General features: G+C 41.9%; 1 protein-coding gene across 1 annotated transcript in view; it reads right to left on the bottom strand.

Moving 5' to 3' along the window:
• The window catches only part of PIEZO2 (piezo type mechanosensitive ion channel component 2), a 334,423-nt gene extending 311,756 nt beyond the window's left edge, over positions 1-22,667 (bottom strand). The window contains exons 1-2 of the mRNA XM_050708773.1: positions 22,600-22,667; positions 558-949 (exon numbers count right to left, since the gene is read on the bottom strand). Coding sequence (XP_050564730.1) covers positions 558-949; positions 22,600-22,667 — 460 coding nt within the window. The remainder of the gene's footprint in view (positions 1-557; positions 950-22,599) is intronic.
• Between the last annotated feature and the right edge of the window lie 3,331 nt (positions 22,668-25,998).

Below are 25,998 nucleotides of genomic sequence, written 5' to 3'. Positions count from 1 at the left end.
ATCGGAATTTCACAAAGCAGCCGCGAACGGGAGCGGGGCGGCCGCCGGGAGCCCCCCGGCCCTGGCTCTCCAGTCCCGGCAGCAAAAATCACGGCCACCGGCGCAGGGAATAACAACGGCGGTGTAAGGGATAAGACAGGAGGGGAAGGAAAGTTTGTGGGGAATATAAGGCAATTCGGCAGCAGCAGCCGGGGAGGAAAGCGGAGCATCCCACAGAGCATGTCCCGGGGCCAGAGGGACAGACGGACGGACGGACGGACAGAGGGACGTACCGGCAGCCAGGCACACGGGCAGGAGCAGCCTGAAGGTGAGCCCGCACAGCACCTCGGTGGCCATCGCGCCGGGGCGGGGGGGGGGGGGGTCTCGGCCGGCCGTCGAGCCGTCCCTCGCTGCGCGCCACCGCCGCTCCTAGGTCCCCCCGTGCGCGGAGCCGCCGCGGCGGCGGAGCATCGCCCGTCCCCTCCTCGCCTCACGCCGCCCGCCGCATCCCCGTGCGGCCCGGGGCACACGCACACGCACACAGACACAGACACACACACACACACACACACACACACACACGCCCGCCCCCTCGGGGCTCCGCGGCGGCGGCGGCGGCAGCAGCAGCGCGGCCCCCTCCTCGCCCGCCGCCCCGACGGCGCGCCCCGTGCCGCTCAATGAAACGGCCCCGGGCTCCGCCCCGACGGGGCCGGGCCGGGCCGGGCCGAGCCGAGCCGGGCCGCCAGGGGGGCGGGCAAGGCGCTGCCGCCCACCGCCCCCGCCCAGGTGGCCGCTTTGCCCGCACCCGGGGCTTGGCTTTTCCTCCTCCCGTGCGTCTGTCCTTGCTTCAAATTTCTTCTGGTTTTCCACTTTTTTTTTTTTTTTTTTTTCTGGAGTGGTTTTCTGTAAGTCGCCCGCTTCCCACCCCAGGTTGCGGCAGCGCGTTTGGGTGCGCAAAGCAAATTGTCGCCTGGAAGGAAAAAAAAAAAAAAACAAAAAAAAACACACACACACACAAAAACCCTAGATCTGGAATGCATCTGACTTTTCTGGAAAGCTTCTTCCCCGGAGATGGTGTGAGAGCACTGTGGGTTTAAAGGGGCAGTTTGAAGCTCAGCTGGCGTGTCCCCGGTTGCGTGCCGAATAACCCTAACAGTTTGGGTTGAACAGTGATGCTACAAAGGAGAGAGCTGTTAATGGTATTATTAATGCAGATGAAAAGGCCACTTAGTCTTGGGCAGTATCTCGCAATTCCTCCCACTTACACGAGTCAAGTGCAGACAGAAGCCCCTTGTTGCGGGAGCAGCGCTGCAGGGAACTTCACCCTCACACAAGATCTGGAGCAGGGGAAAGCAGGAGCCGTGCCCCTGTGGTGCTTAACTTAAATTCCCAGCGCTTCTCCCTGGTGAAGGACGTCAGCCAGGCTTACTTCAAGCCTGAGAAGCCTTAAATGTGCTCTTGGAGTCCTGGCTTTTTGACTTAAGAATCTTTTCATTTGTTTATTTTTCTTTATATATATATATATATATATTTTTTTTTTAAGAGTTGTATGGTCACTGACCTCTCCACCTTCAGCAGAGACCCTGCTGAAGCCCCCAACAGCAGGACACCAGTGAAGGGATACAGCCCGAGGCCATGGCTCACTCCCTTCCCACATCTCATCCCTCTGCGGCTCACCCCAGTATCTCCACCAGAAACTAAGCCTGGGCATTGGGTTCCCAATCTGCTGGCATGCGTTTTGGCACGCAGTGGCCTTTGTGAGCCTGCTGAGTGGCCCAGTCTGTAGGTGGCAGAACACGAGGCTTGCGCAGTGCTTAGCCTGCTAACGAAGCATCTCACCAGCCCATGGTACAGCCAGCCTCAGAACTGCTTTTAAGAGCATGGGATCTGTCCTGAGAACAAGCTACTGAGGAATGTCTCTCTCCTTGCCCTAGAGGCCACAAAGCAAGCAGTCAGGACAAACAGTCTGTGTGTAGGACACACGCAGAGCTGAAATATTCTGTCCACTTTGGCAGCACATTTTCAGGTATCGATTGGCTTTCTGTTTGGTTGTTTTTTTATTCGGTTGTCCAGATTCCCTAAAGCTAGGATAAAGTATTCATTACTTTTACAATATGGTTACCAAATTGGTTGCTCCTGAAACATGGCTATTATTCTAATGTTTGGGAAATAATTAGCCAGTTTTTAATACTTACCTATACTTACCGTTGACAAGGTATGAAAAGTGGAGTTACAATACACGTATTGAATGGCTCATTAACTTCTGCGAGACTGCTGATCTGCAGCAAAATCTATGCAGCCGCAGTGCCACCTTTTGGCTAAATCGCCTTTTGTGTAAATTACAACATTTCTTCCCAACAGCTGCCGGGAGTTAACTGTTTGCACACACATCGTTCTGGTAGAACGACAAGACATCCATCCTCCAACCCTACCTCTGTGGTGGAAAGAAGCACAAAAAATAGATCACGGCCTTGCCGACGAGCATGTACACCTTCTGTCATCCAGCTGTGGGCAGGATCAGTAAATGCATTATCCCGAGAACTGGAGGAGCACTATTCACCAGCGTGGGAACAATAAAGCATAGGATTCTGACTAAAATATGCAAAACAGAATGAGAAACTGAAGTAAAGGGAAAAGTATCTGTCGAATGAAATGTATATAAAGTGACTCCCAGTAGAGAACCATGTCTAGAGGATAGCCTGGAGTTTATTTAGCTGCTAACTGTTGTGCAAGTGACATGGAAAGCAATTTCAAGGCAAAGCAGGAGAGCTTCTTCTCCTTCCCTGAGGACACACCACTTAGTGAAAGCACATTGTGGGCCACACAGGGTTTTTTTGCCCTCTGCAAAGCAGAGGAAATTGCCAGGCTCTGAGAGCCATCCAGCGCACAGCACACGTGCTAGCAGTGATCTCACCACCGAGCAGCACTTTTTTCCCTTCCTTGCAGCTACCAGGACCTCAGACCCTCACCAGGTGTGTAACACCCACCGCGGATGAAAACATTTCAGCAGCAAGGAGGTTGAGGAGGCCTTGCTGATGACAGAGAAGAAAAACTTACGTTTATAAAAGAACAAACTTCAGCCACAGAGAGCTTTGTTCCACCTTACCTCATCGCCTTTCTTGTAGCAATAACTCGGGGGAATTTGGGGAAAATATTGTCTCTGCTTCATCCGATATGCAAAATGAGTTGCAGTTAACATAGTTCAGAGGCCAAGAGGGATGTTGGGGGAAAAAAAGAAGTCCAGTATGTATTGTGTCCACCGATCCTATTAGGCAGAATGTAATCAATCACTATTGCTCATTGAAATTCACTGCATTGAGCTGACTGGCTGTCTTAAACAGTCCTGCTCAGAAACATCCTCTAATCACCTCAACTACCGTATTTCTTTGACTTACCTCTACAAAGAAGAGGTAAGGCATTAAGGCCCACCAAGGCAGGAAAAATCACTGAAGCCTTTTCAGAGTAGCCACGGTAGTACAAAGCTGGTTTGTATTTGTCATTCTCACAATATGAGAGTCCTGCTTTGGGGACCTGCAGAGAAGGAAATGGCTTTAACATTTACAGCCATGACTAACTGGTGTGTTTTGCCTCTTGCTCCTTGCTGTCTGAGACTACAGGGAAACATGGTGCTCCTCTTACCTGCTCTGGAAGCCCTTCTCATGCTCAGTCCTGGGAGCAGCCAGGGCAGCAGCCTGCAGTGGCACACCAGGAGCCACACGAGTAGGTTTTTCAGCTTAGTTCACAGTCAGCTCTGAATGAAGCTGTTATTTGTTCACTTCCAGTGTGAAGTCAGCTAAATTTCAGGATAACAAGCAAGTTCAGCAAGTTCAGTTCTGGTTCAAGAAAAGTTAAAAAGACAAAAAAGAAAAAGAAAAAAAAAAAAGAAAAAAAAAAAAACAGTTCAAACCTATTTTGCATTCAAAGTCAGTTTAACTCCCCTGCACCAGCCGTAGGTCATAACTATTTAACTATTTTATCTTAAGTGATGAGCTTGTCTTGCCTCACAATAAGGAAATTCATTCCACTCCAGTGTATGCTGAGTAGGCATCCTCAGAAATATTCACCCGCCCCAGCAGAACACACAAGTTCCCTAGGAGCCCCAAATTTCCCCCGTGCTTAATTTATCTTCCGTTCATTATCCCACAATTTCACCACTCACTTCAGTTGACTGGCCACAGGGTCTGCAGAAAGCTCTCTACAGTCAGATGCATTGCTAAAGGTCTGGGCCTTTTTCCCTGCTGTCTTTTGTTAAGCTTCCCTCTTCGTGGAACAGTGTCTGTCTAGAAATTTTGTCTCATGCAGTAAAAATCTGCTGATAGAAACCTTTGTATTTAAAATGCTAATGTTGACTGCTGGTCTTGTTCTGCATGGTTATACAACCTGACCGGTTAGGAAGCAGACAAACATTATTAGCATTACCTCAGAGTAACGTAAAACACAGTAGGAGAGACCTGTCGCACACTGAAGCAGTCCTGGTTTAGTCACATTTTGTAGGACACCAAACCCAGCAGAATATACCCAAATGGTACCTCGAGGTGCCATTAACCGTAGCTGCAGTAAGAAATTAAAACTGTTCCTGGTGACTGAACACTTCCACGTGTATCAGAAATTAATCATTAGGAGCGGCATTCCTAATGAGTCATTAGAAAAATGGTGTTATCTTTTTTATCTGGTGGTTGGTACAGAGGACTAACAGGACAGGGCTGCTGGCTGAACCGCTGGAAACACATCCCCGAGCTCCCCGCGTGCATTACACAACTGGATCAATACCACAGAGAGCTCTTGGACTTCCTTTAATGAGGGAGGATGAAGGAGGAGAAAGGAGAGGGGGATCTTCTCAGGCAGTTACAACATTTCATAGCTGTGAACCTACTCAGATCAGGAGCAAATTTTAGCAACTGTACAGGAATTATGTCTGCTCATTTCATGTCAAATAAGTTACAGCAGTCAAGCTACAGTTGTGTCTGCTTGCAAGATTTAATTTTTTTTGGTGGAATAAGTATAGGATTGTCCCTGCAATGGAGGATTGCTAGCAGTGTTGATAATTTCTCATTAGATTACTAGTATTTTAAGTTTTCAGAGGCACATGATGCTAAGGAATTTTAAGCACCATTCCTCGGTGGTGTAAAAAGAAAAGTAGAAAAAAAAATTCTAATTCAATGTGCATGGTTACCTGCCTGAGTGTAATTACATTTGAAATGGAAAGAATTTTGAAAAAGATTGTCCAAATTCTGAAAGAATCGTTTCATAAACAACAAACTATGATTTTTTTTCCCTGCGTGTTAAGAATCCAAACACGAGCAGGACTCTCAAATAACAACCAGGCATGTCACATAATTAAAACTGTCTAGTATAAGATCATAACTTGTTGAGATTCATTTTCAATCTGAAGAAACCACAAGCAATAAACATCCTATTCGTCACTGAATAGGAGTTAACCATTTAGGATATTTGTTAAATGCATTTTTATTTCAAGTGCAGTTTTAAGAAAATTTTTAAACAAGACTGGAACCATGACATGAAATACAGTTACTCTTGGTTATATTCTGTGAGATTATTGGCTTGACTCTAGCTAATTGTAAAGTGATAACTGTGGGATGCAATGAAGTGGTTCCAAGACAGTCCTACGCAGATTGCTGTAAACACACAGCTATGCAGTAGATCTGGGCTAGCTGGAATAAAAACATAAAACATCGCTCTGGACTCCTCCAGTAATGGCTGTAAACTTTGCTCTGCTGTCGTGGTGATGTGAGTTATATTCAGTTTGGTAGCCAGGGAGAGCCAGCCCCTCACATCACAGGAGCACCATCGCAGTTTACACTTTTGCTGGCTGCATCAGCTCAGAGCAACAAGAAATGAGGCTGAGCAGATCCCAAAGCACACTGAACCAAAACCAGAATTCTCTGCGGGGCAGTATAACAGTAAAATAATAGATTTATGACCCAAGTGAAAGAGCAGACATCGCTGCACACACCTGCGTTTCAGCCAGAACTCCTTCCTCCAGCTGAGCCTACGCAATCAAGGAAACCACTAACTCCTCCAGGCCCTTAGTTCAAGGCCAGTTTAGGCTGACTGTGATTGAAATGCTTCATCCCTGACAGCCAGACAGTGGGCAGCCATGTCCCCCAAACGCTCTTCCTCGCTCACTTGGGGCTGGCAGGCAAGGAGCATTCCCTTTCAACAAGATGCCGAAATGCCAAAGGGTCTGGTTTTGGCATCCCTTTATCCCTTCCACCTTGTGCCCCCCTGCCTTTCTTCAGAACCTGCTACTGCAAACCCCTCTCTCAGAAAGGACTGGAGAAGGACAGCATCTCCTCTTTCTTCCCTTTAAACACACACTGAAAAAGTCCTTTTGAACCAGGCAGTATTCAGTCTGTCATTGCTGCTGCAGGCACTTTAGAGGGAAGCAAAAGCATCAGAGACAATTCTGGTAATGGAGACAGCAGCTCAAAGATTGCAACATCCAGCATGGGAGTATATGCTTTGATACCCTATGACTGCAAGGCCTAGAAAAGACCGTTCAACCACCAATTTTGTTTGCAACATTTCCTATTAACATGATTCCTTGCACAGTGTGGACACACAGTCCTTCCTTCCTTTCTCGCCCTTTCTCATTTTCCATCCTTGCAGAAGAAACCTCCATAGGAGCTGACCTTAGAAACTACAGGAGAAATTGGGCTGGGACAAGGGGGGCAAAGCGAGGAGAAACGAAGAGAATGGTTTTATGTGCTTTATCCTTGTCTCGGGTAGGAAAGAGGGAGTCAAGAAATAGCAGAAGAAGCCAGCGGATGAATAACTCCAGGCAAAAGAGAGAAGTACCTGGCAGGGTTGCTCTGTACAGCAGCGTGCTTTTAAAAATAATTTTTTAAGCTAACATATTTGGATAGGGGTATCTGTCCCCAGAGCAACCAACAACGGAAAAACAAGTAACAATAATTTTCCATTCCAATGACCAGTGCTATAATTAGATAATAACGTTAGAAATTTAGTCTACTTTGAGGTGAAAGGTGAAAGTCATGCACGCTGCCTGACAGCCACAGAAAAAAAAAAAAGAAGTCACTGCTAATTGACTGTTTCTGAGGTCAGACAGTGTAGTGGTGAAAATTCAGCAACTCCAACGAGTTACCACTGAGACAGCTTCGAGCTGAGCTCTCAAAAACCCCGTCGCACCACCAGCTGGACAGACAGCCACTGCTCCCAGCCTTGGTGGCCTGGATGACTGGCACGGACCACAAGCTCCCAGCCAAGGAGTCATAGCTGGCAAAGGGCAAGCCCCTCAGCTGATGTGAGATAACCTGTAATGCCACAGCTTGTAATACATCTTTTTCATAGCGCAAGAGGGTAAGCATGTCTTAGAAAAACATTGCATTCATTCATAAGAGAAAGAATGCCACTGGAAAAGGAACATAAAACTTACGCAATGCATGACTGGAGTGCAGAGGATGTTTTTTAGCTGATCTGATGGCAGAGGCACCATAAAAATAAATATATCTGCATCCAAATTGCAGGGCTCTGAGTTTGGAGCTCCCTGGTCTGGGTGCAATACCCTAGCACCATCTCACCAATCCTCAGCCCTCCCTCTCCCTCAGCCTGTGCTATGGTCCAGGCAAAAAGAAATCCAGGTACATGGGCTGGAAAAGAACAGTGGTGTCTTCCAGTTAAAAATGGCCAGGGAAAAAGGGATGCATCAGCACCACAGCAAGACCTAGATCATGGGATCAAATTGTTTTGAAGGAATCCTAATTTATAGGTTTTCTTTGCTTTAAAAAAAGCTCAATTCTAAGCCTTCATTCAGACACCAGTTTAATTCAGCATTGTGCTACAGACTGAACAATAAAAATGCAAAGAATCTAAAATATATAATCCCATGGTCTGAGGTTCGAACTGAGACTTACATGCCCAGTTGATGCAGGCGTGTGACCAGGGAAAATATTTTGTATCCCACACAGGCATCCCCAAACTGGTTTTGTTAAAAAATAAAAAAATAAAAAAAATAAAAAAAGCGGAATTTCAGATGCAGCACTATTTTTAGTGTGTTGTAGCTAGTGGAGGTTCCTTTCACTGCTTCTGAGACTTTTGGATCATTATCCAGAGAAGTCAAACTTTCCATTTGTGTTATAGACAGAACCTAAACAAAAAGTTTTGGATTCCATTCTGGGAATAGATCCTTTACTCTAATATTGAGGATCTGTACCCACTCTGGTACCTTTTGTTATGCTAACCCATTAGCTCTGTATTTTTCTTTTCCAGTTATATTTCTGCCCTCAAAATTACAAAAATCTTCCTGAAAATAAAATAATAGTAACTGAGCACACTGCTGGGCCTGCCCAGTAAAAATAGAAATGCATGTTTTGATATAGCAAGTGGATTCAATTTGTGAGTACAGTCCATTATCACTCACTTTGGGGTCAAGTCAGAGGAGCACAAGGGGCTCTGGAGTATCAGACACTAACATTGTTGTGCAGTGCTCTGCTTTCATGGAGTTTATAAACCAAATGCTCATGTTTGTTGTTTGTTTGTTTTTCCCTCTGCAGAGGCGGGTGCTGGCATCCAGGCATGGCACATGTGGCAGATCCATGGAGCACCTGCCTGCGAGTGTCACAAACTGCAACAACCCAGGCACAAATCACTGCATCCATCCTGCTCCTGCGGGGCTTGTATGGGTGGTTGCCAGCCCCAAAACAGGCACACAGCATCAGCAGTGAGGCCAGAGCATCTGCTCCACCACACCTTCTGAGGTGCTTGTGCTGCTGCACAAACATCTGCCCATATGTTGACTTCTTTGATTATTGAAGGGGGCACCCATACAGATCAGATCTGCAATCAGTCTGAAGTAGGAATGCCCTACAGATATTTTCACCATTCAACTTGGGAGCCCAATCTTTCTATAAAGTTAACAGAGAGCAGCTGACACCTCCAGAGGGCAATCCAGAGCATACGACTGGGTGGCAGCTGGGCTCCTATTTGGGGAGTGCTGGATTTTTCTCTGATGATGCTCATCTCTCCCTCCACTAACTCCTTAGCAAGACTAGGGAGGTGACAGTGAGCCCATCACAGACCCCTATAGGCAGAAGGGGTGGTAATTACAGCAGACTGCCAGGAAGCCCAGCTGATTCACAGTAGCATCTGTTGCCATAAGGTTTTCCATCATTATTATAGAGCCCAGATACCTGACATTGGGCTGTGCCAATACCTCCTTAGCATCCTTGTCTTTCCTTGGTCAACTCAGCTCATATGGAAAATCAGCACATCTGCCACAAAAACTGCAACAGTGGAGGACAACAGGTTTTAATCAGCCCACAGCAAAATACACAATTAGTTTTGACATTAAGGGAATTCCTGAATTTAGAGCCAACTTTCCTATTATGGAAAACTCAACTCTGTGGTATAGCATTACCCTAAGTGTGTATTATGTCTGGATAAACAGGATGATTATTGTATTTTTTGCAAAACTATGCATGGACATTTGGAAGACTGCAAATGGTCAACATCCCGCTGATGAATCTCATCATGTAATTCACATTCAATTCCTCTTCATATTCAGAAAAATCCCAAATGATTATGAAGATCACAGTCACGTTTTAACTAAAGATCCATTGTAATATTCTATCCCTTTTCTACATGTTTCCTTCAGAAGAGAGGCAAAAGCAACTAAAAAAAAACAAAAGTTATTCTTGCTCTAATACAGGGACCAGAAAGACAAAACAGAAAAGGCAGAGGGATGAATGCCTACACAAATCAAACAGGAAATTTTGCACCCAACATTTTTATTTCCATAAAGAGGGACATAGCCGAGTATAAGGCTAAACCTTATGCCTTATCACCTTATCTAAACTGACAAAAAGATGCTGGCTTTTGCAGTCAAAAGGACACAAAGGAATAACCCAGACCTTAACAAGGTCACTAGCCCCCTTGGACTCCGAAGCACAAGTAATCAAGACAAACAGGCTGTTTGTACCTTTTGGTACCTTGACCTGGGGTTCATGCCTCTAGCACTACAGTGAGATATCTGACTGATGTATTTACTCTGAAGTGAATGAGTCCCTTCAAATCTCGCACAGATTGGAGGCAGAACTGAATTTTATTGTTCTTAGGACAAGGCAGAAAGATCTGCTCCTTCCTCTAGGATGAGGGTGCTCTTAACTCCTCACGTCCCTTACACATGCAAGCATACCTGAGAAGGAAGTCTTTCCTCTTTTTCCAATCCCTTCTACGTATCTGCAAAATACTCACAAGTTGCTTTGCAGGGGTTACATTTCAGGCTGCTCTCCTCTCGCTATTTTTCATACCCTTATCAAAGTGGCTTCTGTTCATTTGCAGAGTACAGAACTAAAACCTATGGAGGAGGATAAGAACTCTTTGGCTGGGATCAAATTTTTTAATAAACATATGGTGCATGTCTTTTTGCAGATGAAAACATGCTAGATAAGAAGAATGGATTTCAATTTCTATTTAAAGAAATGTTTTCCCTTATTTTTTCCTGTCTGCTTTGTTTTTAAGCTTCTCCTTTGCAAGAGAAGCTTTTACAAAGACATTAATCAAGTGGCTCATTGTAGAACTTAAAACAGCACAAAAAGCTGTGAAATGACTCTAAAGCATCTTTCAATAATAAAACTGCTCTTATCAATACAAAAATCATGGCTGGTATAGTTATTAAACTACAGTTGTGGGGAAAACGTCTTGGGCTTAATTCAGCTCTCCCATTTAAGCATGCACTTTCAAAGCACTCTAAAAATAGGAGGCGAATTCCCTATGTCCCATGTTTGGTTTGTACTTTCCCTGCACACAGGCTTAGAGTATTTAGTGAAATGCATGTTTCTAAATTAGTGCAGAGCTTGCAGATCCCAGGGTTTACTCTTACCTGAGAGTAAGAAAGTCAGGATCAGCATACTCAAGGCTTAAGACCAATTATTAGAAGCCAATTCTTTCCTCATGAACAAACTGATCGAGCAGTTGCAGTCCTTTTGCATGTCAGTATGAAATAAATACCACCTGAGAGGCATTGCATATCTAGGAGGGGAACACACCATCCCTCATCTCTGCCATGATCTGGCTCATTTGTATGGAGAGGACAGGGTTTGCTTCAGGTAGATGTCTCTGAGTGTCCCCTCTTATCCCTCATGCACCCAAATGCAGATTTGCAGCTAACACCCACCCAAGTGCAGGTGCCAACCATTAAGGCATGTGGGTAGCACATTGGAAGGAGCAGTGTCTTCAAGACAGAGTTCAATCTCCAAACAAACAGCTCTGGGCAACTGCGCCTATCCACGGTGAGCTGCTGTGACAAGGCATAGAAGATGCTGACGTGACCAGAAGTCATACTGTACCAGCCATATTTGTACCAGGGCTGCAAAATCCAGGGTTACAGTAAGAGCTACTTTTATATTCCTGCAGCACTTTTACTCAGAGACCATCTAGTCAAGATCACAAGACAGGAATGGTTTAGCCTTGACATCACTGGGTAATTCTAAAATTGAAAAGGGTTTGTTGTTTTTCTCCTTCCCTTAGAGAATTATTCTCAATATTTTTAAGGAACTGTCATTTCCTGTAAAATAATGTTTATGGTGGCAGGCTCTCAGTCTTTCTGGTGTTTTTTTTCACAGGGTTATTATTTATTGTAGCTGTTCTTTGTTCTCTTTTCTGACTTTCAGCAGGGCTGCCCCATGCTTTTCAAAACTGTACAGATTTTACAGTAGAGTGACTCAGAGTCACTTCAATCTATTTAAATAGATGCTGAAAATGCCATCAAACTCTTGTGCCCATTTAAAGAAATTGAAGTATGAACATCAAAGGAAAAGGACTTTGTCTCTTTCCATGCATTTACCCCCATCTCCCGCCGCCCAAAAAAATAGAGCACCATCAAGTATTCAAGTAGCTGTGGCACCAGCATACCCTCTGTGAAATGATGCTAGCTGCCTTTCAGGTGTGCTGCTTTTTTCTTAGACCTTCCCATAGCCATCCCACATCCTGATCACTATTAGGGTCATGCGGATGGGCAGTGTTCAAGTCACACACCAGTCACAATTACAGTATATATACATCTTGATGCTGAGGACGCTGACGTTACATCATAGGTTCTTAGCACCACGTGGCTTAGTTCCACCTCTGCCTCCTATCCTCTGGATGAAGCTGCTGCCCTGTTGTAAACATAAGGCAATAGCACAACATCAGAATTTAGATCTAGATCTAAATTTGCCTGAAGGAAATTGTATCAGCGTGCAGGGTTAATCCTGACCAGAAAACAACAGAATAAATGAACATGTTTCTGAGAATAAGGAATCTGTCTCAGCATTTGGGAATCTTCTGGGCTGCAAAAGCAGCAAAAGGAAATTATTTGACCCGTTCACCCCCCTCATTAGGAAAGCACTTTTCAATGGCTGCAGAAAATTGTCAGAATCACTTGTGGTGGCAAAACGTGTACAATTTGGTAATACAGTTTTGCAGCCACCACAAGGAAATCCCATATCAACAATGACTTCAGGGAACGGGTTATGCCTCAAAGAGATGAAAGAAAGGAATGAAAGACTCAGGTTCTGCTCATGCCCCAGGAGATAAAAAATTCACTAAAGCATATTGTGACCAGCGACATACTGGGGCCAAGATACCGAGTGCGTTGGGTTGCAAAAGGTGCTGACAACATCTCTCCAGAAAGCGGAGTCAGGGAGAACACAGGCATAATATTCAGCTAGGTTTTCACTAGGAAACGCAGAGACAGCAGGCAGCATTCTCCCACATTCCCTCTGCTCTCTCTCACAGACACTTCCTTTGTCTGTACCAGCTGGGTTATTAACAGTATATTGTTTTTCATTCCACTTCTCCTCCCTTTGGGCTTCCTATACTTCTGGTCACAGAAAAGAAGGTAAATAAACCTTTTTAATTATATAGTCTGTCAGAATTTTTCCACGCTCACCCAATTTATTAGATTTTTTGGTACTTCAAATTTATTTTTAACCCCCTTCCCTTGCACTTAGCATTTTTCACTTTGTATCTGCAAGTACCAATAGAAAAGGACACAATCCATTCCCTGCAGAAACCCAGAAACAATTCTTGCAAGACACGTTTTATGAGAATGTCTATTTTTTCCTTTGTGTAGCAGAACTAATATTTCTACAGACCTGAGAAGTGGTCCAGAAGAGGCAGATATTTAGCCTTACCTTCCAGCTGTGCAAAATATTGTAGTTTTCACATCAGAGAACCAAATGCTTGGGTTACTTGTCGGATGACTTTCACAGAAGTAGAAAATCTATTTCTTACTTTCCAAGTGGACTTAAAATGTCACTAAGTTTAAACAGTTGATACTCCACAGACCAAATTCTGAATATGGAGGGAAAATATAATTTGGTGTATTAGCTTCCAGACTAGCATTACTTCAGCTTTTTGAGCTAAGTTGAATTGGTGCTGAAATGTGTATTGCTGTGTGACTGGAGAAAAACAGCAATCCTAGCCTTGGGGCATTTTAAACATAGGCTGTGGAGTCAACCAAAGTAATGAGCACAAAGACAGTTTCTGTGCTAAACAAGAAGTGGATTTCTTATTTGTAAGCATAATAGCTCTAATTTAGGATCAAATAGTAGGTCCCTTCTAGATGTATGTGCATGCATATTTTCATTTGTTACATCCAGTTTGAGTTAACTCCTTCTGTGGTTACCCTTCCCTAAAACCACCTCTTCTTGTTTGACCTACTGGGCTGCCAGAGACTCATCCCTGTCTGTTTCACTCTCACCCACAGAGACTTGGGAACACAGAAAATCCTGGGCTACTACTCCTGTTAATTCACTTTTCTGAGCCCTTTCAAAAAAAAAAAAAGCAAACAGTGGAGAAGAATCACTATCAGATTGAGCTATCCAGTGATTTACAGTTCAGTTCTCACAAACAACCTGGCCTCTGAGAGAGGAATAATGTTTAGTGTGAATGAAATTCTTAGAGAATGAGAAATGTAACATATTTTCAAGCAGTGTGAAAGAGCAGCTTTCCTCCTTTGGGGAAGAATATGTAATCTTTTTGTAAAATCCTGAGAGTATATATATCTATTATTGAAATATATACTTCTCCTGTATGTATGCACATATATAGTATTATAATAGTCTGAAAAAATGATAACCTCCCCATACATTTTTAAATTCACCTAATGAAACGAGAGCTTGCTGCTGCGAGCAGTGGGTAGGCCAACCATCTTACGATTGCATTCAGTCTCAAAGATGATTTTGTGGTCCTCCCTCCTGCCTCCCTCCCTCCTCCTGGAGAGGCCATTTGGCTACAGAGCCAAGGGCAATTCCCCCCTCCAGAAACACACTTACAAAGCCCAGCTGTCAGACTGATCCCACTCCTACCTTACTGTCAGCACTCCCGCCTGTACCCAACAAAATATTGCTTTTGGCTAAAAGCAGGAGGCGATGGAGGCTGAAAGCACCGGCCTACCCCTCTCCCTAAGGCCTTGGCATGCCTTTTCCTGCACAGTGTTCCCTAAAACCACAGAGGGCAGAAGCAGTGACAGGGGGCTGTGAGTGCTTTTTTAAAATTACTCGTCAGTCTGCTTTGGTCTCCCTGCCCAGAGCTGCCTGGGATAATTGCTCCAGCATGGCTCTGAGGCCCAGCTCTGCCTGTGGTCACAAACAAGTGGTCCCCGCATGCCCCGCTCCCTGCTCCCTACCTTCCTCCATCCTCAGTCTCAGCCCGCTGCACATTTCAAGGCTTTTGCCAGAAGGGGCTAAGAGGCAGAAGATCACAGGCTGCTTACTCCGGTGTTCATAAGCCTGCACTTGGATAAGGAAAAGGATCAGTAAGATCAGGGGCATTGTGCTCAAGTGAAAATGAACTCATTACATATATTGCCAGTCTTAACACATGCAAGAGATGTGCATGTGGCTTCACTCACATGTTTCAGACGTGCTCATTGTGCTACTTCAGGTGTTGCTGGCCTTAGCCATGATGTCTGTGCTCACACAAGGCAGCTTCCTGCCCACCACTGTAGGTGGTGAGAGATGCTCAGTGGGGTGGCAGACCCCTCCAGGGCCAGGCAGAAGTGGAGGAAGCCTGAGCACTGACAGCATCCTTTACCAGCAGCTATGGACTCACCCCTGAGTAGGCTTTCTGGGGCTGACAAGAGCAGGAGGGAAGATATTAGCCTAGCCATGATAGCAAGGAGAAGGGCCTCAACTACTGATAAGGACAAACCCCCAGGCATTGCCCCAAATGTCACATGGGTGACACCAGTGACCCTCGTTCAGAGCCTGAATCCAGTGGCAGAGTTGCACTGAATAAATCTCTTCAACGTGAAAAGCTGCCCTACTCTTTAGCGGAGCCCTCCCTGTCTTCTCCAAGGGCCCAGGTATCCGCTATAAGCGCTATAGGCCGGCAGCGCTGCGGCCACCAAACACATGATTAAATAGGTTATTGTTGTGCCCATTGGAGCAGACTATAGAGAATTCACTGAATTTTTGGCTTTAGCCCCAGTCTTTTGGTGGAGGAGGAGGAGAATGGTGGTGAATAAAAATGTCTTGGAACTTGGAACTGGCTCAATAAGAAGAGCCTTGTAGAAGGCAGAGAGTAGCTTATGCTCAGTGCTCGATTCTCCCCCTCTGCTGAATAATTTGACTGCGGAGCCCTTCCTGCGTGGTCAGGAATGAAATGCCACTGCTGCCAGGCAGCCTGGGGGCCAGCCAGCTCATACCCCGGCCTTACCAGGTTAAGAAGGCTGAGGAGCCCTTCTGCTGCTTGGGTCCATTTTTAGAACAGGGGCTCTGCTCGCTGTCAGCGTCAGTGGGACATATCTGGATTGTCAACAGGCAAGGAGATAACGTGCGCTAACACCTTGCTGTTGTGACACACGCATGAATTTCTGTGGTGTGCGAAAGTTCTTAATTTGAGGAATATCGAGAATGAATATAACAATTCCTTTGTGTTGAATCCTCATCTGAAGACAGGCTTTAAAACAGATCAGCCACACTGGGGATTCAACTATCATAATTTACTGTTATGTAAAAACACATGCACACAGTAACAATTTTGAGGCTTTTACTCTCCTTTTTGCATTTTTGATATCCTTGAGTAAGCAATAAAACCCAGACAACAGGTAGTTTTTTAGAACAACAAAAATAAAAGAAAAAAGAGAAGCTGCCTTCATGTCTTATTGTACCTATACATTTGATATGAGACTAAGCATAAGCATGCTGTCAGTGCCCACTGAAAACCGAGTCCTACGGAGAAGAATGGGTTTATCACATGTAGTGGCCAGTTCTCAGTTGTTCTTTTAGGCAAAGGTTTGGCAGATGCTTACCTTGGGGAATCTGTCATCTTCACATGGGTGGAGACAGCCAAGGTAAAGCCAGGGCATCTATAGCAGTCCTACTAATATAGGACTATGTGATCGTACACAAAGAATACCTAGGTAGTGAAATCTGTCTTCACTGAGCTGCACAGGGTTATAACAAAATAATACCTGAAGCCTGCAGGTGAAGTGATGCAATTGCTGTAAACAATTTGTGTTCATAGTTGGCTCTTCTGGTATCTAATTTTAACTATTAGAAACTTTCCTATATCTGCTCTTAGGATACAGTCAGAATCTGATGTCATTGCACCTAAGGAGCTGCACTAGGAAAACAAGCACTCTTTCAACAAGTTGTAACAGCCTTCAGCTGCCAATTATCAGGCTGAATCAATATAAATTAAGCACTGCCATCCCATTTCAGTCAATGCAGAAATGCACAATAATCTTGTCTCTGCAGGATAGCTTTGGTGCTAGGCTGTTGAAGCATATGTCATACTTAGAGCACTCTACATCCTGAAATTCCCTAACTTCAGCGTCTCTTTTGAACTCACAAGTTGTAAGTGAAACCAACAAAAAGCTCTATTAAACATTATCCTTACCTAATTGAATATATTAGTTGTACACAGCAATTACGTTCTCCTTTTTACAGTACAGTAAAGCACTTATGGTACAATATAATCTACCACACAGTGCTCAACAGCCCAGTGTGTTGAGCAATTCAGTTTTTAGTGCCTTGTGTAGGTTAGGAATTGATTTTAATTGCCTGGTGTAAATCACACAGTCCTACCATAGAGACCCTAGCTATTTCACAGACAGGGCTGGTTTTAAAACCCATATATTCATGAGGAGTAAGAGGGAAGGAGGACAAAAAGAAAATCACCTTCTGAAAATTTACTTTTGAGAAAGACAGATGTGAATGCTGTGCACATTAGTCAGTACAATTATCACAAGCACACCAGTAAAGAAACCTTTCCACATCATCACTAAACCTGTTAGACACTGCATTTGTTTAATGAAGTGAACCTTGACTAACTATGAGATATAAAGCAAATTTATAGCAGAGATAGAAATTTCTTGTTTACACATCCATCCTGTACTCTCTGCCCATTACAGCCAGAAATAATACCTGCAAGCATTTTGCACGTATGTTTGGATTTACAAAGTGTGTAAGACAGAAGCTTTCTCTCATGAAGTCTGGTTCTCATTTGTAGATTTTCTGTGCCAACACAGATTAATCATTTGTCTTAGTATTAACTTAAATAAAATCAATACAGAACCTAAAATAAAACAAAAATACCCTGTGTTGAAAAAAAAAAAAAAAGCATGCAAAGTTGAAAATGTACTTGGAACTATTGCTCTAACTATTAAATTTCTTTATCAAATTTTGACCTCCAGAAAAAAATATCAACATTTCAAAGGGGGCAATTGAAGAGGAAATGGTCTGCACGTGATTGTGAGCCATCATCTAATTCGTGCATTAATAGCGATATCTTTCTTTCTCTATACTAACGCAGCAGTTCCTGAGGAATGGGCAGACTAAGGGAAAGAGATTTGCACCTTGTGTTTTCAAACAGCTAGATCCCAAATCTAGATCTACTCAATATTGATTTGCCTTTTTGTACAAATATTGGTCCTGACACTTAACATCCGCAGGATTCAAGTAGATGCCTTCAGCATGGCTGCATTTTGATGTCTCATGACAATTTGCCTGAGGAAGAAGCAGAGGACAAGCACTCAGATACCACGGAAATGACTTTAATGTAAGAGTCAAAAGCAACATGCAGCGTGATAGATATCTTGATTTAGTTACCAGACTTCAAAGTTATACGTAAAGTCTCAAACCCTTTTTTTTTGTAAACAGAAGAAACATCATTCAGTTTTATTATTATTAATAATAATAATAATAATAATAATATGCAGATGAAATTGAAAAATCATTTACATGCAATTAATTCCACAAATCTGCCACTTAATGTTTAATTATTGCTCTCAGAATTTTAAGACCTTTTGTTTTCATTATTAGACTAACAGCTGCACACTTATCAGGTCTGGAAAGGCTGGGTCATCATTTTTAAAACCACATTATACAAGGGAGAGTTAACCACCACATGCAAACTGGCTTTTAAAGTTCAGGGTGCTGTTATAAAGGTCATGGTGATACTTAGTGAAAATTGAATCATGCAGTAGTCGATACAAAAAACCATATTGTCTTCCTTCAATAAGGAGCTTTTAATGCTGTGCCAGTTTATTTACCATCAAACTCTGCAAAGTCAGCAAGCTAATAAAGAATTTAGGATTTATGGGCCCTTTAATTCAGCATAGAAAAAATAGCCAGAAAGTGGCAGACTAATAGGCCAATTATCTGAGGAATATTTTGTTTATTTGGCAGAAATTACAAGGAGATGCATAATAAAAATACCTTCAGTAACCAATTTATTTCTACATTAAAATAAACTCATTCACGACTACTGTGCTACAGAAAGTACCATTAAAATGTTCAAAGTTCCTCCCTGATGCCAAACAAAAACGCTTAACCAGGGCAATATACAATATTAATACTGTTTTATGGTCAATTTATGTCTAGACACAAGCAATAAGAGGTGGAAGGATACTACAAAAAATTACAGCTTCTATACAGGAAATAGGAACAAAGCCCCAAAGGAATGTATTTGCATTTGTCTTATTCCAGATTTAGAAAATATTATTTTTTCCCTTTTAAGTATGGCTCTAAAATATTAGCTGTTTTCTTTGCATAAATGAGCTGTGGATAGGGAATAATCTGACAGTTTTTTTATTAAAAATTCTCAGATAATTTTTTTTTATTTTTTATTTTTTTTATTATTTAGACAGCAAAATTTAATTGTACTGCACTTCATACTGGATAACAAATGAACTTCATGAAACTAACCAAAAGTGTTCATAAATCCCAACTGATTAACATAATGTAAATTTAGAAGTTTAAGTTCTGCTGAAAATTAAAGAAATGCAGGCCACAAAGTCTCTAAGTCTCTCATGTGGGTATCCCCACATTTTCTGATGTCACAGACTTTGCCATGAGTCATAAAAAAAAAGCACAAGCCCTGTTTTTTTTTTTATGTATTTATTTTTTAGACCATTTATGCATTAATAATCATAAGAAAGCATGATAGAGCCCTTTCCCTTATGAAAGAAAATAATAAATTCCCAATATATATTTCACAGATAATTAATCTAATACATTATCTCCTCTGGGCATTGACATTACTAAAAAAATATATAGATAAGGAGGTAGTAATTGCACAATCCCCTTAGTAGGTCATGGGAAAAATGTTATTAGAAAACAATACTTTATTCTCAGGCCTTTCTGAAATGACCAGTGACTCTGAATGCACTAATCTGGGGCATTTGTCACCATTTAGGCATAAGGGTTTTGATTGTTGGATAATGTCCTCTTCATTTTCTAAAATCCAGGATTCTTCAAGATTACAGAAACTGGATATTCAGAAATTAAGAAACATGCATCGCTTTTCAACTTCTTGGCTTAAAGATTTCAGTTTGAGTTGGGAAAAGAAAAAAAAAATGAACTAATTCCAGTGGCCACCCCATAGCCCTTAGACCTAGCTTGTTCCCATGTACAAGATTTCAGGAAATCAAGATATTTGGTTCTTAGCAAACTACCACATAGTCAATTCTTAAAATAAATTAAAAATAAAAATAAAAATAAAAATAAAAATAAAAATAAAAATAAAAATAAAAATAAAAATAAATAAAATAAAATAAAATAAAATAGTAACTTGTTTTCCTCCAAGAATTCAAATTTTGGACCAGTTGCATTAGTGGCTGAAGTGCAATAACCAGTATTATCCTGTACAAATTGTGTTCCTTTGAGCTCCTGTTAGTCTCAAGATTATTTTTTTTTGCTTAAAGGAAATAACAACGTAAGCTTGCAGAAAATGTTAATACTAAATTTGTCTGATTTTTAGTGGAATTTGAGAAAATGCAAGCAGACAGGGAACTACACAGTGTCACAGCTTTGTTCTGTATTGCTTTTTACATCACTTGTGGTTAATAGAGGAGATTAAAAGAATTATTCTTGTGGTTTAAAAAAAAAAAAAAAAAGAATCAAACTATCTTTTCATTGCACCTTAACTGTAGGAGTAACGTAGAGAAATCTGACTGTTAAAGTGAACCCATACTAGAACTGTTGTTTCATAGCTTTTTCCACTTTCATGTGTCTGCAATAAAGTCATTTTTTGTGAGGAAACGGAGACACGCTTTCATTAATCTACAGGGTGCTTCATAGGTGGGACAAATAATTTATGGCTTATTTCTCACAGTGGCAAATCTTACTGTCCATAGGTCACAAAATCATTCAGGTTAGATGGACTTTTGGGGATCATCTAGTCCAGCCCTCAGGACCAGGACGAAATCTGATATGGATTATCAGGCCAGACATTAATACTAGAACTGCTGAGGAAGGTAGGAAGTGCTTCAAAAATATGAAGCAATGATCTTATGTTTTCAGACAGAATCTGATGTACAATGTTAACATAATAATGGGTATTATTCATTTGGAGATAGCAAAGCATAAAACAAAAAAAAATAGATTTCATAATTATGCCATATAATGTATCCATGCTAAATACAAAACTGAGTCCTCTTTCTTTGACTTTTATATCCTGCCTTGTACCTGCAGGTGCTAATGTTACCTACTGTGCTGATTTTAAGCACTCTTTTGTTGTCTGTGACCTGGCTCTTTGGTACACCATGCAGCAATCCCATCCATCTTGCATGGCTCACCATAGCCCATTTCCACTCACTGGAGCAGCAGAAGGTACAGAAAGGAAATATATGGGACAGGATGTAGGCACAGAAATGAAAGTAGTTTTCTTGAGAACCCATAGAAACATAATGGAATGAGATGGAAGCATTCCTCAATTTATACAAAACCCTCCTATTGTTACATTAACAGATGCCCACTGTGTCTTTCAGTACAGCCGTTGTCTTCCTTTTCCCTTATCAAAATGTTTGATTATGGTATTCTGCAAACAACGTGTGAATGTGGTGATTTACAAATACAGGTGGAATCACCAATCTCTTTCTTGAAAAGACTACATAAAATTTAAATCTTTAAGTAAGGGTAGCGAGTGATTTCCCAGAATAAGTCCACATAGTCATCAGTGAGGAAGGATGGGAAACCGCGCTGACATGCACAGCTTCAGTAACCCAAAACTTTCAATAAGCACACTTTTCAGTAAGCACCAGCTCCAGAAAGGAACTTTTACAGAGCAAGGAAAGGGTGTAAATACTTTAACCACTGAATAGCTGAAATTATGTTTATGAAGGAAAGACTCCACAAAGGGGAAACAGAAAGATAGAGATGCCTTTCATCAATGCATTTTTATGTGCAATCATTTAACAATAAGCCCATGCAAAAATGCCTTACAATGAGACCTTTTTAGGGACTTAAGTATTTTCTCCTTGAGTTCAGGTGGGCAGTTCTGCCTTTGCCCAGAGATAGGAGAAAGCAGAGCTCAGTCCTGCAAGTGCCAGACGCTGGTGAGGGAGGAACCCCTCAGCTTCTTGTCACTCCTCTGTGCTTGGGAGGCAGGCAAACCGCAGGACCGCCGCCAAATGAGAGCGGTCCTTAGCAATGTGACTACTGTCATGGCTAGAAACCAGGCAGCGTCTTGGCAAGTTTCCCCATGCTACTCCATCTCAAGTGCCGCATGCAAAAGGGGTATTTTATTTTTTTTTTCACCAGGGAAAGACCAGCTCTATCCATGTGCCTAATGAACTCCCGATTCCTTCAAAGAGGCTGTTGACACAGCTGCCAATTAACTCCATTTGTGATGCACAGAAATGACTACAAAGTCTTTACACAAGCCAACCAGCACGTGGACTTTCACTCATTACTGTCATAGGTTAAATTTAAGCTGGTGACAGGGAACAGATGTGAAAGGTTCTTTAATCTTGAGCTTTTCCAACCAGTGCTGGAAGTATTTCCTAGGATTTTTTTGAGGTCTATAGACCCAGTTTACTGCTGAAAAAAATGATTAAAGTCACCAAAGGTTTGTGTTTTAACGTGTCCAAGCAAAAGCTGCTCCTTCCTGAACACCTTTGACATAACCTTTCTCCAGATCATTTGAGGTACTGTTCTGTCATACAGAAGCCAAAGGAAGACTGGAAGTGTCCATGCCTCTTCACTGATTAGCCCCTAGGATGAGAGGTGGAGGATGGCACAGAGATCTAAGGAGTCTTCATCATTGTTGTGTGAGTCATCAAGAGCCAACGGACAAAGAGGTGGATCTTCTACCCTACTGAAGTGCATGCAGAAGTAACAGGCAGGGCACTTTTTTTTCTGGTGTTCTCACCTTAAGAGCCCCAGATCTCTCTGCGATGCTCCCGTCATCTCCTCAGCTGATTCATGAACATAGATCATGGCCACGTTCTCAGGAGACATTTCCACTGTTGTGCCTGTGCTTCAGACTCAAATTCCCTCCCTCCTTGGTCTGGTGTTAACCTTAATTTGTGTCTGAAATAGAGATGTGAATTTCCTCTTCTGTCTTCTTTAATTTGTGAATCCTCAGATATCCATAAAGACAAATACATTGTCAATACACTGACAAATACAAATACATACAGCATCTTTTACACTGAGAAAAAGAATACAATGCTGAGTAAGGGCTCAATTCCTAAGGAGGGTGAGGGTCTGTCCTTTAAAAAATGGAGGAGGAATTAATACATACACATCACCTTCCTTCCAAGCATTTGGACAACAGATATCAATGTAGAAGTGGTGACACGCTTGTAAAAGAAGATCTTGACCCACTGGCTTCAGACAGAGCCAGGTGTCTGCTACACCCTTCCAAAGCTGTTTGTACTTCTGACCTCAGCAGCTGTTAGCATCCCACCATGATCATCTCGCCAAGCCACTTCCATGCACATCTGTGTCTGACAGGTTTAATTCTCCAGAGTACAGAAAAAACATTACAAGATGCAGAGATACTGCTGTTAATAGGTGTTCAGTTGGTGAGGCTGATGTTTTATTTCTTGATCAAGTATTTTCCTGGGAAAACAACATTACATTCTGCACAGAGAAGCAGAAAAGGGAAGTAAGTGAAAACAAGCAAGAGCATACAGGAAGATAGACTTCTGAAGCTGTTCTGAGGGTCTCCTTTCAGGCTTATCTGGTATGAGCCAAGTTCACAAGAAACCTTCTGGAATATGGCCATGAAAAATTAACACAGAAAGATCAGATCTAATAGAGAGAAATAGACCACAATTTATACCTCTTTTGCTCTATTAAAACACGTTAGGGCTATTTCTGCTGTTTCCTGGCTGTTTTGAAGATGAGGCTACTCACATCAATGAATTCTTCCCTGATGCATTGATTTAATTTTACTTTTCTTTTACTGGCAACCAGGTTAAAACACTTATTTATGCATTAATTTCTAAGATCTTTGGCTCAGGAAAACTAATCTACATCTATAGAAAAACAAACAGCCAACAAATGGATTATAGAGCAGTTGCCAAAACTTTTGGGCCTGTTGCTGAATAATTTTTTCCTTTCAGTTTGGACACTTGCCCACAGTCTTGAAAATTTATATAGCAAGTATAAACAATGACCTCCATCTTCTCTACTCTACTGAAAGCACAACAGTAAAAATAACAACAAAATAATTTTGCTCAAAATCAGCTTCCCATTTTTCTTGCTTTAAATCCATACATCAATGTTCACAAAATCACAGAATAATTTAGGTGGGAAGGGACCCCTGGTCCGAGCCCCATACAAAAGCAAGGCCAACTTCAAAGTTAGGCCAGGTTGCCCAGGGCTGTCTTCAGTCAAGTTTTTACTGTCTGCAGGGATGGAAATTGCAGTCTCCATGCAACTGCTCCACTGTTTGAAGGGTCTCCAGTGTATGAGAATCCCAACATCTGATTGAAATATCTAGGTTTTGCAGCTTTTGTCCATTGCCTCTTGTTCTTTCACTGTGTCCCTCTGGAAAAAAAAAAAAAAAGAAAAAAGAAAAAAAGAAAAAAAAAAAAGATGGCTTCATCTTTTTCACCAGACCTTAGGTAACAGAAGGCAGCAGTAAGATCCTCCCTCCTCCTTCCCTTCTGTGGACTGAAAAAACAGGTCTCTTGGCAGCATTTCTTACATCAGGAAAATGCAGCACATCAGGAAAACGTGCTGGAGCATGAGTGCTCTGGCCCCCAGCCCTTGTGGTGGCCCTCTGCTGAGCTCAATGGCTTTCTGATAATGTCTATGCCAACTGTATCTAGGTACGTTTCATAAATACTTATTGTAATCTAACATGATGAAAATGGTTTTGTGTTTACATCTGTGGGTGAATCTGGTACTGAGAACAAGTGAATGATCACCAGCAGCAGACAGATATTTTGCAACCAGAATCTCAGTTCACTTCTTTTCTATATATGTGGTACACCATGGCATGTCCAGTTCAGCATATATCTTGAGAGCACTAGGTACACATCAAGTTCTTCGGAAATTAGTTATGTAAAGTGAGCAAGTGTACAAGAAGTCAAAACTGTAGGCCAAGGCCTAGGTGAAATTATTATCCTATTATTAAATGATGGATTTAATAAGCACTTGGCCCTCACTACATCATGTATCACAAAAAAATACAATGTCCCAATCACAGTCATATAGGAAATACTATTAACACACCACACCTAATTCTATGATTCATATTTCCATAGATATCACAACATATACAATTGTGCTAATAAAACATAGACATATTTTTCTAATGTGGTCTGGCAATAATGAAGTATTAAAGTTAGAACAATGGATCAGTGTTGAGGTGATTGCAACTCTGTTGCAGTTCAGTTCTCTTTTGCCAGTTATGGTATAGCACTGACTAAACAGAAAGCAATTCCTGTATATTAGGCATTTTGAGACTAGCTATTGGAGCCAAATGGTGCAGTTAACCAAGGGATAGCATGTGAAAACAAAGGCATTTTTTATAATCCTGTTGCTAAGAATCAAATATTGCCCTGAGGACTACATTAAATTTTGTTTATTTGCTTTTTGGATGTGTTTAGCAATATTTTTACATTAATGAAAGACTGAAGCCATCTATGCCGGGTCCATTTCTGTCCAGCTAGAAACACACATTGTCTGCATTAGTAATCCCAGACTCCAAAAAAAAGCCATGCTTTCACCAAAGTACAGAAAAATGTTGAAGATCTGTTTTCTTCTCTCCTTTGCAAACAGGTTTGTCTTAAATTCAGGCACTGAATTCATACTGATAGTTCAGTTAATGTTTCTAATTTTTTTCAGATGTGTTGCTTGCTACAGTCCAGATAGACAGATTTTCAGTCTCTTTACTGTTGCTTCTGTATAAGCTGTGAGCTTGTGGTTAGAATGTCAGCCACGGTTCCTATGTACTTATTATTTTATGGACGCTGTGAACACAGACCTTTTCTTGTATCTCTGACCTGACATGTGAACACAGACCTTTTCTTGTATCTCTGACCTGACACTACTCTATTACTTATACAATTTAATCAAGGAAAAAAAAAAAAAAAAGGAAAAAAAAAAAAAAACACAAAAACAAAACCCAGCTCCTTCAAGTTTTTTATCAATGTCAGCCTGGAAATTACTTTTAGAGAATGTTATATTCACTTCATAAACTGCAAATATAATTCATTATAAATTTCTTAGGAGAGCAAAAATTAAAGTATCATAGCAATTACATGTTCACTACTATTCATTAACAAATAGCCAGTCCTGTTGTATACATTTA

The sequence above is a fragment of the Cygnus atratus genome, chromosome 2, assembly GCF_013377495.2.
Source record: "Cygnus atratus isolate AKBS03 ecotype Queensland, Australia chromosome 2, CAtr_DNAZoo_HiC_assembly, whole genome shotgun sequence".
NCBI lineage: Eukaryota > Metazoa > Chordata > Aves > Anseriformes > Anatidae > Cygnus > Cygnus atratus.
This window is presented reverse-complemented; position numbering and strand designations above follow the sequence as displayed.